A 16,864-nucleotide genomic window follows, 5' to 3' on the forward strand; every position below is an offset into this window, starting at 1 on the left:
GGCGGGCAGAATGAACGTGTTGTGTGACGACATGTCGCGCGGCTTCGGATGTGATGCGTGAAACGCAAGACTCGAAGGTGAAGGTAGGGACGGATGTGATGGCGGTGCTCATAGACTCATCGTGCATACGTTGTTCGAGTAGGGATTTGAATTGCTGCCAGATCAGGGTCTGTGGCAGTCCCATCAACATGTGGTAGATAGCATCTGTTTCCCCCCAGGGTGCGCCCGCGTCCATCAAACGTTCGCGGAAGACTGCATGCTGTGCTACATATGACGTAGCGTCGGCGGAGTCTTTCATCCGCAAAGCTTGGACTTGCTGTCTGAGGAGGTACTGTGCACTCATGTCGGTGCGGTTGAAATGTTCTTGTAGAACTTGCCAAGCTTTACGCGCTGTGACTGTGTGAGAACGAGGAACGAGGGAAGCAACGGACGAGGCGAGTCGTCGTGTAATAAGTTCCTTGGCCTTCATATCCTTCAATAGCCATTCACGCATTTTCGCCGTTTCGGCGTCCGTGGGACTATCTTTGTTGACTGGCACAGGGATATAGGAGGGATGTCCGAGAAGATCCCCAGGTTCGGATTTAGTGTTGACATGACACCAGTAGTCCTCGCACGCCAGTGCGTATTGCATCTTGGTGGCCCAGCCAACGTAATTTTCCGTACCGAGCAGCTCGGGAATATGGTCATGTTTACCCATAACGATACCGTCGTTGGTAAATGTGAATTATGTGAGCGGCGGGCAGCACGTGAGTGAATTGTGTTTAAAGTTTCGGTTGTCTGGCTTAAATGAAGCCGGGGCTCATAACCTGTAGAAAGTAGAAACTAAAGGACACGTCTCAGCGTTGGAGAATAACCGCTGTGTATTGATAATCCCTAAAGGACACGTCTAGAGACGAAATAGTGTAAGTGAGAGACGGCGTGCATATGTGAACATGAACCATACCTCAGCGTTGGAGAATAACCGCTGAGGTACAAACAGTGCGAAACAATAAGATTATAATCTATTCTAAAGGGTCCGTGATCATGATCGAGAAATCGAGAAAGGAAACAGAGAAAGGAAACAGAGAAAAGGAAATACGTCGATGTTTAACATCCAACACCAATCACATGTGTGCATGTAGGTCGAGATGAAGCTCGGCATACGGAGCACCGTCTCGCGTTGCAGCTCGCTACTGCTGCACTTCCCACTACACAGAACAAACCTCCCTTGTCCACCCTCTGCTCCCGTAAACAGGCAAACCGTGGGTGGCCTATGCGCGCGGAAGTAGTAGATCGTCCCAGATACAGTATCGACGAGGGTGAACATGTGGCCTTCGATAGGGTCAAATGGTGGAGCTGCAAGAGCTGCTTTGTATTGCGAAACGTGGCCTTCGCGGAATTTGGAATTACTTGTCGTTGGTTTCGCCAACAACGAACCTGAAGGGGTGTAAAAGGTACGACGAGAATTGCCCACCTGACCTCCATACAGGCACTTGGAAGCTTGTTGGGCAGAGATGACTCCCCTCACCCCAATCAGCCACGGACGAGCAGAGACTACTCGACCGGAGTGTCCATAAGTTGTCAAGCATGGTGCAAAAAGCATCAGAACGATTGAGCTGATCAGTAGGCCAAGGCCTGCCGCTGCTATGGGATCACGCAAGTCTCTTTCTATGTTACACAGACCAAAGATGGTCCCACACCCAAGTCTGTTCAAGGCAATACCCGCCACGATCAGGATCATGCACAAGTACGGCACTATGAGTGCCACAATTTTTCGGATCGAGCGCCTCGTAGCAAACGCGACGGATGGGAAGTTCTTCCACCTAATGGCCGCCGCCCGACATCTATCCAGCACAAGAGCACCATTAGATGTGATGCCAATGACCTGTGCAGCGGGCTCGATGTCCCAAAGCTTGGCACCGTATTCGTCTTCTTTGGTGTACCATTGATGTATGGCTTTTCGATCTCTGGGAAACATTGAGATCATGCGATCAGCGATGCGGTCGTTATCGTTCGCCATAAATAAACGTGCAAGCGCCTGCAGCTCTGTCTCCGCTGCATCTGGGAGAATGCGACGTTCAAAAAATCCCATGAGCGCATAGACCTTCTCTGCGTGATATCTCCCCTGAGAATTTCCTCCTTGCGCGAGTTGAGAGGAAGAGCTTTCTCGGCGCCATATTGCTTCTTTGAGTTGGAGATTGCGGTCCAGTCTGTCGAGCGTATCTTTCCAGATGGCAAAAGAATTGATAATCTGGGACTCTTCGTCATAGTGCGAGTAAGCTAAAGAGGCGATTTGGAAGAGGTTGACAGGAGTGACCGCGTTATCCCCGACCTTGTATCGCAGTTCGCTACTAAGGAGAGCTTCCGGCAGGGTCCAAACGCGCCCGCCCCAAGCAGCCCAGCCACTCTCATCGCTGAGCGCAATGAGCGTGAACGAGGCGCGTCTGTATACATCCGACATGCGATACAGGTCTTGGGCTTTCTGTGCGGGATCTTCGAACAAGCACTCGAGATCTAGCCAGTACGCATCAAATCCTTGATCCAAGGTAACATCCCGCGACCGTTGTATGAGCACCTCCAGACCGTTTCCGGACTTCATCATGTCAGGGTAACAGTACGTGATAGCAATATAGGATGTCTGCTCTCGTCCATATTCCTGTCGTTGCATCGTACACAACAAGGAAGCGAGGATATAGGGCATGGGTGATGCGTCGGACAAGTCCGTCATGTTCACCTGTTCGTGACTGTAGAGAGTATTCCCTCTGGGAACGTGGAGCCCACAGGTGACCGACAAACCGCATCAAATACGGCTTGTATGAATGGGCAAATGCAGGCTCTCTGGATGGAATACATAATGCGAAAACATAAATTGCCCAGACGAATAACCATAGAAGGACATATTCAGATGGGTTGAGGATCGTGTTTGTTAGCCACGCAGCAAGCTTCGTGGACAGTGGGATGTTTGAGTAAAACGTGTGTTCTTCCCAATTGCTCGTCGACCTGGGGTTCACAGACTGCACAATGAGTTGCTTGCATTTCCCATCAGTGGGGCTGGTGTATCGCTGTCCTGTTCCATGGTATGACGGTTTGAGCTGGCTGTTGTAGCACTGGGGCGTCACGGTGTTTGCATTCATCTTCAACTGAACGGCTGGGTAAAAGTAGTGTTGGATTAAGGAATTTTGGATGATCAAGCGAACGCAAGACGTACCAGGGGCAAACGCGGGAGATTCGTTGTGTCAGTGCGCTGCTCGGGGTCATTTGAATACAGCCAGAAAGAAGCGCCCAGAGGCAATGCTTGCTAAAATCGCTAGTCGTAGATCGTTTCAGTCGAGGTCACGCATAATCAGAAATTCCGATTGTTAGAAGAGTTCTGGAAGACGTCAGATACCGTAAGTGCTAACTTGAAGGACATACTTGTTGAAAATGTTGCACCCCGTTGCTCGATTGTGATGGACTCCTGTCAAGAAGACTTCCGGAAGTTGTTCTTAGGTAAACACATCTAACCAAGAAGTGTTCAGACTCCGCGCTGCCATGATATGTTTCAACCATGTAAGGACCAGGTGTTTGATCCCGCGGAACCGATTCGCGTCGCCCCCATGTGCGCGCTCCACTGGAGCCCCTTTGATTTTCCACTCTTGACTCACGCTTGTACTCCACTCAGGATTGGCGCTCCAATCGTGCCCAAGGCTTTCATGGCCTGGTACGTTGTGATCCCTCCCAGTTCAACTTCCTTCGTCATGGCGTCCTGCTGCTCCTTCCACGGTATTGTTGGCATTGTGCCTCTATAGAGACAGAGGACGGTTGCAGCAATCTTACTGTCTCCGTTCTCACTTTCGGTGGTGGAACTGCGCCGCCCGATGATGTCGATATTAATGCTCGCATGATTACCGCAATCGCAGGTGACAAGGTGAGGAGAGGGTGGCTCATGGCTAAGCCAACCATAGCATCATAAAGAAGATTCATCTTGAGCCGCGCCAAAGGTCCCGGTCGACCCCGGTGGTAGTCCATGTGAGTATATACCAGTCCTTTTTGATAGAGAGGCAAATCTGCTTCTTGTATTTACAAACCACCAATGATATTACCTTGCCGTAATCACCCTCTGGGTTCAACAGCGACCGAACCACGAAGGTCATAATGACGATGAGCATATTTGTAGGCTCTTCCGTCAACGACCAACAACCAGACCTCGGATGAGCTTGACACACGACCCAACAGCTCGCGGGTAGATATCCTCATGCTTAGTGCACCATCTCGCAAGCGCTGCGCGATGAATCCATGTCGTCACCTCTCAAAGTCACCCGCGGAGCCAGTCTTTAATTTGTTTCCTTTGTCGCTCGACCGGGTCCGTAGCACGTGAAGCTTCCATATATCTGATGATCCCGGACTCAATCACGACCAGGCTAACCAAACACGGCCGCGATCTTCACAGGACGCTCGTGCACTACCATAGTTTGAGTGCACAGCGGGCCAAGGATCTAACCGAACTTTAGTTTCTTTTTCGGTCACACTTGAACAACCTTCCTCTGTGCGCGTAGAAGCCCACTCGCTGGTATGTGTAGACTCACATCAACTTGCCGACTTGCAGATCTGTGCTGTTATTTTGAAAGCCAAAGGTCAGGAAGGGGGAACGAACTGACTGTCAGCAGAAACCAGAGTGAAGTGTTTCCATCACCACTATTCAGGCGACAATCATAGATGCTAGGCCCCTTGGAACGTGGAACGTGGCTAAGCAAGCATCCTTGCTGTCGTGTTCATTGTGGTACCAAGGCGGTTGGTCCTCCGTGGTAGTGCCAGGGTCCCTGATGCTAGGGCGTAGTAGTAGTAGTACGGCTAGTGTACGGTCAAATAGAGGGGCGTAAATTTACACCTGTAAATTAGCGTTAATTCACCCCCAAAATGCCCTTCCCAGATTCACATCACATGGTGTGAATTTCAAACTTTGGGTGAATTTGGTAAATACCTATAGCGGCTAGCTCGTCAAACAGACAAAGTTTTAACTATGCATTGGATTGTGAAACGAAAAATAAACTTCAGCTAAGTACTATCTCTTTATCTTCAAAACCCCCTAGAACCTTCAAGCCCACAGTACGGCTTCAACTTCTTTATCTTGGATGACGAGAATATCGAGGATTATGATCCTATCGGCGCACTGAATTGTGACTGCGCATGGGTCAGCGTGACAAAGGTCCCGTTTCTTTCAAGGAGCACGGGCCTAGCCTGAATACTATGACTGATGTGCTCGGGGGCTACCTGAATTTGACATATGGGCGCATTGTAATCTCATTATGCGAAACCCGGAAAGCCCGAAATTCACCGTACACCTGCCGTACACTCGGAGGCCTCAGGACATGATGCATGATGCATATGCAATTATGCATGACCGGTGATCACTTTCATCCGTGTTATAGATGACAGGTATAAATAACATGATCAGTCGATACGACTCCTCGTATCAGACCATTCCCTACACAAACCCACTCTCGAGTTGCTCGTCATTTGCTAGTAGACTATGTTGGCACTCACCAACATCACTTGGTTCGACCTATGCCTTGCGTGTGTCGGAGCGTATCTGTTAAAACATGTGTTCAACAAGAAGAATCCTGCACCGTATCCCCCTGGTCCTCCGGGGTGGCCTCTCATCGGGAACGTCCTAGACACGCCCCGCATCAAGCCCTGGCTTACCTTCGCTATGTGGGGCAAGAAGTATGGTCAGTACCTCCCCTTTCCCCAACATCATCATGTTTCAAGTATTGTTTGCAGGTGATATCTCGCATATCGAGGTTCTGGGTCAACATATCATTGTGGTGAACTCTGTCAAGACTGCGGTGGACATGTTGGATAAGAAGAGCACTGTGTACTCTGACCGTCCTTTTTTACCTGTTGGCGGTGAACTCGTTGGCTGGAAGCACATCATGACTCTTCTCCCTTACGGTGACCAATTACGCCGGTACCGCAAGAACTTCCACCGCGTCATTGGCAGCCGCGCTGCAGTGGACGTCTACAGCCAGATCGAAGTGGTCGAGACTCGCCGATTCCTTAAGCGCGTGTTTACGACACCCGACCAATTACAGGAACATATTCGACAGTATGTAATATCCGTCCTTGCATTGACACGATCTTGATTTTTATAGCACCGCTGGGGCTATCATTCTGCGCATCTCTTATGGTTATGAAGTGAAAGAGAACGGTGATCCCTTCGTTGACGTTGCAGATCGCGCTCTGGACCAATTCTCGCGTTCTACTGCTCCTGGTGCCTTCATGGTTGAATATATGCCATTCTGTAAGCTATAGCATTCAGACATTTGTTTGCAATGGCCTCACCATCTGTAGTGGCCAAAGTCCCCGAGTGGTTCCCTGGTGCCGGCTTCAAGCGTCTAGCCCGTGAATGGCACGAGACCATGGATGAGATGGTTTCTGCACCCTACAAGTTCGTCAAGGATCAGATGGTGACTAACATTTGTAGTTGTGCGATCATGCGTTGACGTTTGAATGCTATAGGCTGCTGGCATTGCCCCGAAGTCTTTTACCTCGGATCTGTTAGAAGGCCGTACTCTGTCTGTGGAAGATGATCACGTTGTGAAATGGTCTGCTGGATCTCTATATGCCGGCGGTGCCGACACGGTTGGTCCCTTCTGACGTATTTTTTATCATGATCTTCTGAGAGTACTAAACTTCTTTCCTCAGACTGTTTCTACAATCTACTCGCTCTTCCTGGCTATGTCACTATTCCCTGATGTGCAGAAGAAGGCTCAGGCTGAAATAGATGATGTTGTCGGTCCCGATCGTCTTCCCTCCTTCGCCGACCGAGAATCTCTTCCCTACACTGAGGCGCTTGCAAAAGAAGCCCTACGATGGCATGCTGTTGGCCCTACCGGTCCGTGTATCCCATTTAACGCATTCTTTAGTTCCCGAACGGTATCTCAATGACAGGTTTCGCCCACTGTGCTACTGAGGATGATATTCATGACGGGTACTACATTCCAAAAGGTTCCTTGGTGGTACCTAACATTTGGTCGGTACCCCCTTTTCTTCTGCATTCGATATTTTAACTGAATATAGCCTAATGCCAGGTTCATGCTCAATAACCCGGAGACATATGCTAACCCCTCACAATTCAACCCTGAACGGTTTTTGGTCAATAACGGAAAGAAGCCTGAGACAGAGCCTCGCACAATATGCTTCGGCTTTGGAAGACGGTAAGTATGGAGTTGGTTTTTAGTGTAATGCTAACTTTCTGCTCCACAGTATCTGTCCAGGTATGCCCAACTCACAGAAGCGCCGATGACCAGATATGTATTCAGACGTTGCTTGCTTTTCATGTACAGGTCTCCACCTCGCTGAAGCCTCCATCTGGATGTCCACGGCGATGTCATTGGCCGTATTTGATATCTCTAAGGTCGTCGAGAACGGTGTTGAGATCACCCCTGAGGTTGATCCCTCGTCAGGCACGATCAGGTTTGTCACCTATCTTGTCACGTCCGGGTGCTGGTCTGAATAGACACACTTCCAGTCACCTCAAACCCTTCAAGTGCTCTATTAAGCCTCGCTCTGCCAAAGCCGTCGCACTCATTGAGCAGGATGTTGGCTACTAAACGCACAAACATGAACTACACATAGGAAGATACTTGCCGTGGATGGCTATTTTAACACTGACTGTCGTAGTTTATACTTTGCATCGTGGTGCAGGGTTGTGGTGTGCCAAGTGGTCCCAGAGGAGTGGCCAGAGTCCTGGCTTGTAAATTGGTAGTCCTTTGGAAACTTTGCCGATGATGAAGATCCATGGCTTGCAGCTTGCATATCCACGATGTAGTCTCTTTGCTTGCAATTGCAGTAATCACGCGCGCAAGCATTGACGAAATAGATGCGATCCTCGAGGGGTGCATTTCTTCCGCAGAAAGTGAGAACAGAGACAGAAAGATCACCAGCGGTGTCTCCTCAGAGCTTGGTCCTAGGAAAGCTTGCTCCACCTGGATTCCCTAATCGAAAGCTCGAATACGTCTCCACATACTTCAGGAGAAACGACGTCCGCAGAGTCTCGTGCTAGGCAGAGATTTCGGTGAAATCAAAGTGATGCATATGCGTGGACTCGAGTCCCGCACCCCATATATTCTTTGCAATAATAATAGGCCTTTGACTCAAACAATACTTGAATGTAAACGTACTGGACAGACAGTGGGAACCTCCACGAGCCATAGTGGTGAGGGGGACGAGGTGTTGCAGAAGACTGAAAACATAAATGCCAACAAAGCAAAGGAAAATACTTTGAAATCTCAGAGCTAGACGACGAAACAGCTACCGTCAGTGAGCGGCGTCGTCGTTCCACCCGGCGGGAGACTTCCTCGATGATTGCCGGCCCCGAAGATCATCTGGTTCATGTAGAGTAGCCTAATCCTAGAATAATAGGGCCGTAGCGGATTGTGAGACTAGCAGTGTTGCCAGTACTTGCCATCAAGTTGCATGGATGATCTTCGATTGACTTCAACAAGTTGACCAAAAGCAGAATTCGAAATTGTTACGTCAGCAGCTTTTTTGATCGAGAAAACGGCTGCAGAGAATAGATCATAGTCACTCATAGTGAAGTTGCGGTTAGTAGGACCTGGTCAGGATAACTTGGACGCGTTGTAATATGCCGTCTGCACTTGCGAGTCAGTTGGCCGCATCCGCATCTCTAAATGCATCTCTTCTCGAGGCTCACACCAGCAAACGAAGACGGACAGAATCTTACCTTTTCACTGGTCGAGACACCGACGTTCATGACCTCGATTCGATCCATGCACTTGCCAGCAACGCCTTCGCCCAATTGTCCTCATTATCTCCTGCTTTTACTGCGCGAACCATAAAATTGGGTTCAGATGGGTCTTCCCTGCCAGTGGACTTCGACCAAACTTTATTCTCCGAGGCTGCAAGGAATACCGACCGCACAATGCAATCTCGGGATGTGAACACGAACCTTGATCGCACGTTGAACGCATTTCTATCTTTGTTAGGACCGTGGCTCATGGAAGCACCCACAAGCAAAGTGTTAGAATGGCTCGTCAGGAGATTTCGGTATGCGTCTGTACTATTTTGCGAGCTTCTACAACTGACAACGTCTGTGAAGCATCAACGAATTCAACGTCGATGCAGTTCTTTCTCTATTTTTTCCCTATCACGAATCCCCACACTTTGTCAAGATGCTCTCGATCCTACACATCTCGTGCGTTTCGATCTTCGTTTGGGCCGGTTTCGTTCTTGACATCCTTCCCTCAGTCCATCTTCCATATTTTCATTTCTGCTACCATTTAAATCAGCAGCAACGCCTCTTGCACGGAGCTCGATGGTCAAAGCCATGGCTGCCAACCAAGCGGTGGCCAGATTTATTGCATCATTACTTCCAACTGCGATAAGAGGTAAGAATACGCATCTGAACACACTCTAGTACATCCTTGAATATACACGCTGTTAGGCTCATGCTCTCATCGCACTCTCGTCGCGTTCAACGCAGCCACGATGCACGACTATATCGCATCTTCACCGGGTCTAGATGAAGGCATTCTAGCGTTTCTGCTTTCTGCTCTCCTTGCGCCGTTCCAGACTAGTCATAGTGACGCTAATGCAACTGTGAGTCTTCCATCTACGACGCCTTAGTGTTGCTGACATTCTACCCTCCCTTAGCTTGGTAGTTACGTGCTGCTCTCCACACTCTCGCATAAAGTGTCCCTGTCATCTGCTGCCGTGGTAGCTATCGTCGGAGCAATGGCTACTTCAGCCGCTCCCAAAGGCAAACGAGATACGAAGGACAACAGATCTAGCGAACACTTCATCAAAGTTGCCATTGCAGTATGCTCACCTCAAGAGGAACTTGAGGCTTTTCACGCAAGCACAGGGAATTCATGTCTAAAGATGCCGTAAGCCAAATTTTAATGCCGGGTATTTTGCTGTTGAAGTTATGGTTGCAGCGCATTTATGGAGGAACTTCGAGGTGCGGTTCAGTTCGTCGGAGCGGATAAATTTGTCTTGCCACTCCTCGAATGTCTCAAGCCCCGGTATGCGCAAGCTAACTCAATTGTCGAGGAGAAGGACTAATTATCTTCCAGACTCGAAGAGCCTGCCGTGTCTTCTCTTTACGCTGCAATTCTCAGCGCTACGGGTACCCCTCTGAGATTGCTTGAACGTCTGGTGTCCTCGCTCATACGGCTAATTCTCGCTGGCAATGACGACGAGTCTGTCGCAACTTCAACGACTAATGCTGCACGTGCTCTCTTGTCTCTTGTTCATCAGCGTCATGTTGATATTCTTCGCGATGCCGTGAGCGAAATCATTGGCGACGGAGAGGGCGAGCACGAGGGCGACGACCAGCGAACGAAAAAGAAAGAGCGGAAGAAGAGAGCGGACGAATTGATGATCTCGTTTTCAGTGGTGAATTTCCTCGGCGTGGATCATTATTACAGACATTAAGTTGAGCACATTTTCAGAGTCACCCGTGGGCTCAAAGCACCGACGTCAATGAAATTGTTGTTGCTTCGACAAGCTCCACCAAGGAGACACGCGTTGGAGCTGTCGAGCGACTCTACAAAATGTTGCAAGGGGGGAAGACGCTCGAGGCATCTGACATGGTACCACTATTGCATTGTTGTTCCTGGTATTTGTCACTCACCAGTCTTTCCAGGCCTCAATACAATCAGCTCTGCTCGCCCGCGTCTACGATACACACGCTGGAGTTCTCCATGTGCTGTACTCTTCACCTGAATTATTCCTCTCGACGGTGACTTCAAGCACCACCCCTCAAAAACTCCTCGATACCATTGTCTCGCAGGTTGTTCCGGACCCGCCAGCTCGCGCCGTTCTTCACGCTCATGTTTCTTTCCTTGTCGGTCATTTCAGCAAAACGCGCCCAGAATTATCACGAGCCGTACAAGAACGTGTGCTATTTCCGTACCTACTTGCCAGTAAATCCAAGTTCAGGACTGCGCGGGGAGTGTGGAGGGCGCTGAGGGAGGTCGGGAGTACCGTAACTGGATGGTTGAGAGGTTGCGTGGACATCTGGGAAAAGGCTGACCTTCTACGTGGCAAGAACGATGAGGAGAACGATGAGGCAGACGTGGACATGAACGCAATTTGCCAGGCAAATCTCGATGTGGCAGCCAAAATTGCAGGTGCGTGTTCGTCTGTTTTCCTGATGAGTTATATTTGCTTATTTTTTTTTCTGCAGAGAACGTCCTTGCTTCCAATGACAGTTTAAGCGATATTTCCCTCATCCTCTCCAAGCTACATGACCCCCTACCGCACGGTCGCGCCCTTGCCTACTTGGTCGTCCGCGCTTTCCTACTCAACACGTCGTGTGGACAACAGGTCGATATAGCCTTGCAGGCTCTGGCCGCCCTGAAGTTACCCTCTGTTGATGGTTTTGGTGATCTCGCAGATAGTTCCGCGAACTTACAAGAGGTATGACTATTCTTCTTTTCCGAGTTCAATTGCTGAATTTAGGGCAGGTGCTCAATGACGATACGCTGGGCATGAAAGTTGCAACAAAGCCTGGAGGAAGAATCACGGTGATGTTTCTTCAGGCGTCCATATTGACGTTGATCCCGGCTGTTCGACTAGTCGATGCGCGTACTCCTGCTTGGATTACAACTCCATCACTGGTATGTTCTCGAGCCTGACGGTTTATTAGTTGCTCACTTTACACACTAGATTGATTCGCTACCTGAAAAGAAGGGTATCGAAGACCGCTATGTCACTCTCATGCAAAACCTATACGCTGTCTCCGTCGCTTCCGGAAGTTCCACTCCATCGCAGCTGTCTACCTACCTCATCCAGGCGCTCTTCCTAAACCTAAGAGATGCTTCTCTCCTATTCTTGCTAGGCGTCCTTCTTGCGCGATCTCCCGTCCTGGAGCGCGTGCGAACCCGTGCTCTTTTGCATGCTTTAGCATTTTTACGTGGGCACAACTCTGACAATGCCGTCGATTTCCAGACGGTATTGCCTTCCTTCATTGCTGTGCTCATGGATGCGCGGACGGACAAGCAAGGCCGTGCTTTGGTATTTGAATGCATCTCTGTGTTGGCGTCTACCTCGGAGAGGAAACATGTCTATGGGCTGGACACTATATACGGAGCAGAGTCTGGTAGGTTTCCTATGCCTGCCATGCTATCCGAGCTCATGCGCATTTCATTGTATAGCACACCTGCAGTACCTTGACGCAAAGGATCTCGAGGCCTATTTGAAGGCTCTCCTCGAAAGCCGCGCTCTCCTTGCGCAAGATGGCAACTTTATCAAGATATTCCACCAACAGCACTTCGCTGCTGCTAGTGCAAAGTATGTTTGCCGCGTAATCATGTATTCGCTTTTTGATTTTCTCGCTTGACTCAGATACAGGCGCCGAGCGATATGTTACTTGCTGTCGCACGCAGTCACTCATCCAGTGCCCGAAGCTCGTATATCCATCATGTCCTCTGTCGATGACGTATCAGACACTGCAAGATCGCACATGGTGATATCTGCCATGGAGACATTGGCCAAGGACCCAGCTCCCATCTCAAAATTATTCGGCGTCAACTTCCACCGGTACACTGCTCTCGTGGTGTCTACATTCCTTAGCGTTCCTGTTGGAGATTTGAACTCAGACCCTGAAAATTCGGTTTGGCAGATCTTTAGTTTGGCGTTGCAAACATACTTCAAGCCAAGTGAGACTTTTTTCTTCTTTTTTACGCAGGCGGCGGCCTGACGACTTGTAGATGCAATCACTGCCGTTAGGAAACTGTTTTCGGACGCGTTGGAAGAGAGGCTTTTTGCGCATCTCAGCATGACACGGCAGGCTCAAGTTTGCGACATTCTTTTGTCCGCAGGATCGCTGGGTAGCGAAGTGGTATGATAACGTGCGATCCGTGACCTGAACTATGACTGACTGCAACAATAGTATGTGTGCGCGAAGGAGCTTCTGAGCAATCTTCTCCAGGATGTCCATCTGATCAATCATCTACTCGTGGTCTACCACCCTGCTGCAGCTCAGTCGGATTCTCCTGCAAGTAAACGTGCCAAACTCGATCAGTATGTGTCTTCGTTTGTCTTTGTGTCCTGTCCTCATACGTCCCCCTCCCAAATCAGCCCCCCTCATGGAGATATCGAGGAAAAAATGTCGATATTCACTTTCCTTGCTGAAGTTCTCGGAACAAAGGAGCTTCCTGGTTCGCTTGATCTTCTCACACAGCTCCTCGACACTCTTGGCAAGATTATCCATTACGAGTCACCGGTTCCGTCCGATACGAGTTACCCTTGTCAAATGCTGATGGCTGCTGTGGAACAAACAGCGAGTAAAATTACGGTATTTGATTTCATTGCGCGCATATGTTAACTTGCTGATTACGATGATCAGGAACCTCCTGCTAGACCCATACGGTTGGACATACTTGTCGAAATCATCAGAGGTTTGATCTCCTTTTTGAGTTTTTGTGTATCTTTAAAACTGAAACATTGTTGTCACAGTATCAGAAAACCCGCAGACGTTCCATCAAGCACTCCTTCTCATGGCAAGCCTGGCTCGACTCACGCCTGATTCGGTGCTGCATAACATTATGCCAATTTTCACGTTCATGGGCACAAACGTGTTCCATCGCGACGACTCATACAGTTTCAAAGTGGTGCAAAACGTAAATATATTTGTGGCTTGTGGAATGCATTGGCTAATTGCTGTTCACCTGCAGACAATCGAAAACATCGTCCCTGTCATGGTGTCATCACTCAAATCTCGACACGCTTCTGGACTCGAACTTTACATCGGAGCCAGGGAGTTCTTGCGCATCTTCACGGACGCATCCAACCATATCCCACGTCATCGTCGACAAAAGTATGTCCATCAAGGATTTGACATTCGTGACTTAGTGCTGATGTATCGGGCCAGCTTTTTCATACACCTCGCGGATGTTCTTGGGCCTCAAGAATTCTTGGCTCCAGTTTGCATGTTGTTGGTAGACAGGGTAGCCAACCGGGTGAGCCGGCAACATGAAGATGAAGCCTCAACCTCGTTAGGACTTTCGATATCCCTGATGCGTCATTTCCCCCGAGAATTGCATCTCCATGTAAGTTTGTTGTGGAGCTTTTGGATATGGCTGACGTCTTGCAGGTTCTCAAGGAAGCGTTGCGAGAGGCGAAAAGGCTTATTCGTAATATCGCGTTTTCCGATGAGGCGGGTGCTACCTTTTTGGATTATGCCCAGTACGAGAACCAGTTAGTTTTCTCACTTCCTTACTCATACATTCATTACAGCGATGACGAGCACTCTGCGAAATCGTCCTCTATCATGAAGCGACGTGCTCAGGCGCTTATTATGTTTGTCGGTTATGCCATCACACCCACGCCCTCCACCGATATCTCAAAGGGCGACAACGCAACGACGGAACTTATTTCTCTCCTCGCTGACCTTGCTACAACAGAAGGCGACAATGTTGCAGACATTGTGTCAGTTACGCAAAAGGCCACGTCAAAAGTGATGAATGCCATCGGAGCAGCAGACTTCCTGAACGGAGCTTTAGTCATGCTGCAGTCAGATGAGACTAGGGTAGGATTACATTTTCATTACGAGGTGCTTTCTCACTTTCTTCTTTAGATCAAGGCTGGTGCTCTTGAAGTCCTCGCAGAGAGGATACCTAGAGTGACAGAAGCGGTCCGTCGCGACCAACAAAAGACCACCATGTCAATTATCGACTGCATCCGGGACGTCGTTTCTCGCCAGTCAGCCGGTGCACTAGTGAACTCAGCGCTGAATGCCTTGAGAGCAATCAGCTCCTCCATTTGTCCTGGCGAGGAGTCAGCATTAGTATCTACTGTCCCTCCAGTCATCAAAATCATAAAAGCACGTGCATCATTGCAATCCGCTATAGCTGTGTTACCTTGTTATGTGTATGGACCTTCTCTTCCCTCGCGTTCTACGTTACTGAGCAAATTTTAGATCCTCTCTTGGTCCTCGGCTTATTCCTTACTTCCGAGAGATTGCGCAAGAGTGTACATCAGTCCTCCAAGAAGGATTGAGTGGAAAAATGGGTGAGCGGCCTGTCTCCCACGTAAACCCAGCATTGCAAATATTGAACGTTTTGATCGAATAGCTCAATCTTCGGTGGATGGCGCAATTTCTACCCTACAGGGCTTGGTATCGACGCTTCCCGCTTTTTACGGTACTGCGGAACTCATGGACATTGTCAAACTCCATTTGGAATACTCTGTCGCCTTGAGCGGTCCAATGGCAGGGTTGATGAAAGCTATTGCGAAGAAGATCCCAAGCAACACGCTACTACCGGTGCTGTGTGATCTGTGGCCCAGTTTGGAAAAATCTCAGAAAAAGGTACGTACCTCGCGAGATGTTGAATGTCATTGCCAATATTGACGTCCTATGAACAGGAACATGTTGATGGACTCATCGCGTTCTTCGCCTTTTTCAAACGCAGCCTTCGGGTAGCTCGACGTCCTGACATCCAGGAGCATATCCGTCCAATTTTCTCAGTATTCCTCGACGGCTTTGGCGTGAACATGAAATCTACCACTGGCTCCAGAGATGTGAGTCTCTTTGTTGTGACCTGCGGTGAGACTAACTAGTGCCAGGGAGAACCACATATCATTTCGGCGTTCTTGGAACTTGTTGTGAAGCTTAACGAGACGGCCTTCAGACCGTTGTTCCGCCGTATGTATGACTGGGCATTCGCAGCTGATGGCGGTGAGTTACTCCGTATCGAAATCGTCTTTCCCTCTCTGAACATCGTGCAGCACACATGGAGCGTAAAATCACGTTTTGCCACATGTACTCTGCCTTGTTGGATTATTTCAAGGTGTGCTCCGTAACACATCTTTCGAATATGTAGTTACTAATTGGGTGCAGGGCTTGATGAACCCTTACATGTCAATGCTTCTGCAAGCTTTGTGCGATATATTGGACTCTTTGGCCACGGGTTCAGCGCAAAATCCATCGTTGTGGTTGTCAACGGTCGAGACACTCACCAAGAGTTTCGAAAATGACGACGGTGGTGAGAACACACGATTTACATCACACCGCACCACTCACTCATGATTTTTCCAGTATTCTGGCGTGACGACAAACTGGCCTCTGTAGCGAAACCTCTGATAGCGCAAGTTTCGAGTTGCATCAAGTTGAACATCGCAGACGGGAAGCAGGCGCTGACGAACTGCTTGATTGCCATGACGAGCGTGGCAGTGGATGATTCCTTACTCAAGTCGATCAACCTTGACCTGCTCATGCACACTCGCGCAGAGGATGCTCGTGAGCGCATATTCGCTCTGTCCTGCTCAGAAGCCCTCTGGCGTGAACAGGGTGGGAAGCTCATCGGTTCGTACCCGTGTGGTTCATGTCATCAAGGAGGATAATTCTAACTTCATGATAGGCTTCGTAGCAGAAACCGCTACATTCATCAGTGAATGTGCCGAAGATGAGAACGACAGTGTCGTACGTGAGACCCACAAGCTTAAGAATGCAGTTGAAAGCGTGGCCGGGAGCATCAGTGGATTATGATTCATGTCATTCTAGACTAACTTTCCAAGGGTGTAAGCTAGATCTCAATTTTCAGCTATATACATCGTAGTCGTCTACTCGCATGTGATTGAACGCCAAATCAAAATCATAAAATATTGATTCACCTAACTAGTTCTACCATATATCATTCGTTCAACTTCTGCCTCATGTCTGTCGGTATCATACTATGCGGCTTCTAGATTTCTGTTATACCTCTCGAAGACACCTCCAGCTCGAGTATGCTCACAAGACTATTGGACAACAATGCGTTTAATACTAAATAGCGATGTTCTCAGCATGAAGAGCGAAGCTGGGCAGGAGTCAAATGAAGAGTTGATGCGTCGCGAGGCCGCCCTCAGCTGAGGGGATCGGACCTGCGACATGATTGTC

General features: G+C 49.1%; 3 protein-coding genes across 3 annotated transcripts; 2 read left to right on the top strand and 1 right to left on the bottom strand.

Annotated features, from left to right (window-relative positions):
• Positions 1-682: 682 nt before the first annotated feature.
• DEU56DRAFT_815451 (uncharacterized protein) lies at positions 683-2,006 on the bottom strand. The gene has a single exon (XM_041353779.1). It carries the CDS (start codon positions 1,997-1,999, stop codon positions 1,022-1,024), a length of 978 nt encoding a protein of 325 aa, XP_041206234.1. The 5' UTR covers positions 2,000-2,006; the 3' UTR covers positions 683-1,021.
• Positions 2,007-5,488: 3,482 nt separating this feature from the next.
• Positions 5,489-7,956, top strand: DEU56DRAFT_954723 (cytochrome P450; the record flags this gene model as incomplete). Its single annotated transcript, XM_041359214.1, has 11 exons — positions 5,489-5,687; positions 5,740-6,064; positions 6,111-6,259; positions 6,310-6,425; positions 6,478-6,600; positions 6,664-6,853; positions 6,910-6,991; positions 7,050-7,175; positions 7,225-7,235; positions 7,305-7,434; positions 7,490-7,956. The coding sequence occupies 11 exons, from the start codon at positions 5,489-5,491 to the stop codon at positions 7,569-7,571; spliced, it is 1,533 nt and encodes a 510-aa protein (XP_041206235.1). The 3' UTR covers positions 7,572-7,956.
• Positions 7,957-8,536: 580 nt separating this feature from the next.
• On the top strand, positions 8,537-16,639 carry DEU56DRAFT_815464 (uncharacterized protein). The gene is made up of 32 exons (XM_041353780.1): positions 8,537-9,027; positions 9,080-9,175; positions 9,229-9,368; positions 9,425-9,579; positions 9,634-9,866; positions 9,918-10,004; positions 10,056-10,377; positions 10,434-10,574; positions 10,628-11,114; positions 11,171-11,403; positions 11,451-11,603; positions 11,653-12,085; positions 12,141-12,276; positions 12,331-12,644; positions 12,696-12,826; positions 12,878-13,008; positions 13,066-13,282; positions 13,334-13,385; positions 13,444-13,607; positions 13,662-13,804; positions 13,859-14,036; positions 14,081-14,172; positions 14,224-14,515; positions 14,564-14,856; positions 14,906-14,997; positions 15,060-15,295; positions 15,352-15,507; positions 15,553-15,664; positions 15,715-15,776; positions 15,827-15,971; positions 16,025-16,291; positions 16,347-16,639. Exons 1-32 carry the CDS (start codon positions 8,606-8,608, stop codon positions 16,472-16,474), a joined length of 6,243 nt encoding a protein of 2,080 aa, XP_041206236.1. The 5' UTR covers positions 8,537-8,605; the 3' UTR covers positions 16,475-16,639.
• Positions 16,640-16,864: the final 225 nt, after the last annotated feature.

The sequence above is a fragment of the Suillus clintonianus genome (assembly GCF_016758775.1).
Source record: "Suillus clintonianus strain FC179 chromosome Unknown DEU56scaffold_59, whole genome shotgun sequence".
In the NCBI taxonomy this organism is placed as follows: domain Eukaryota; kingdom Fungi; phylum Basidiomycota; class Agaricomycetes; order Boletales; family Suillaceae; genus Suillus; species Suillus clintonianus.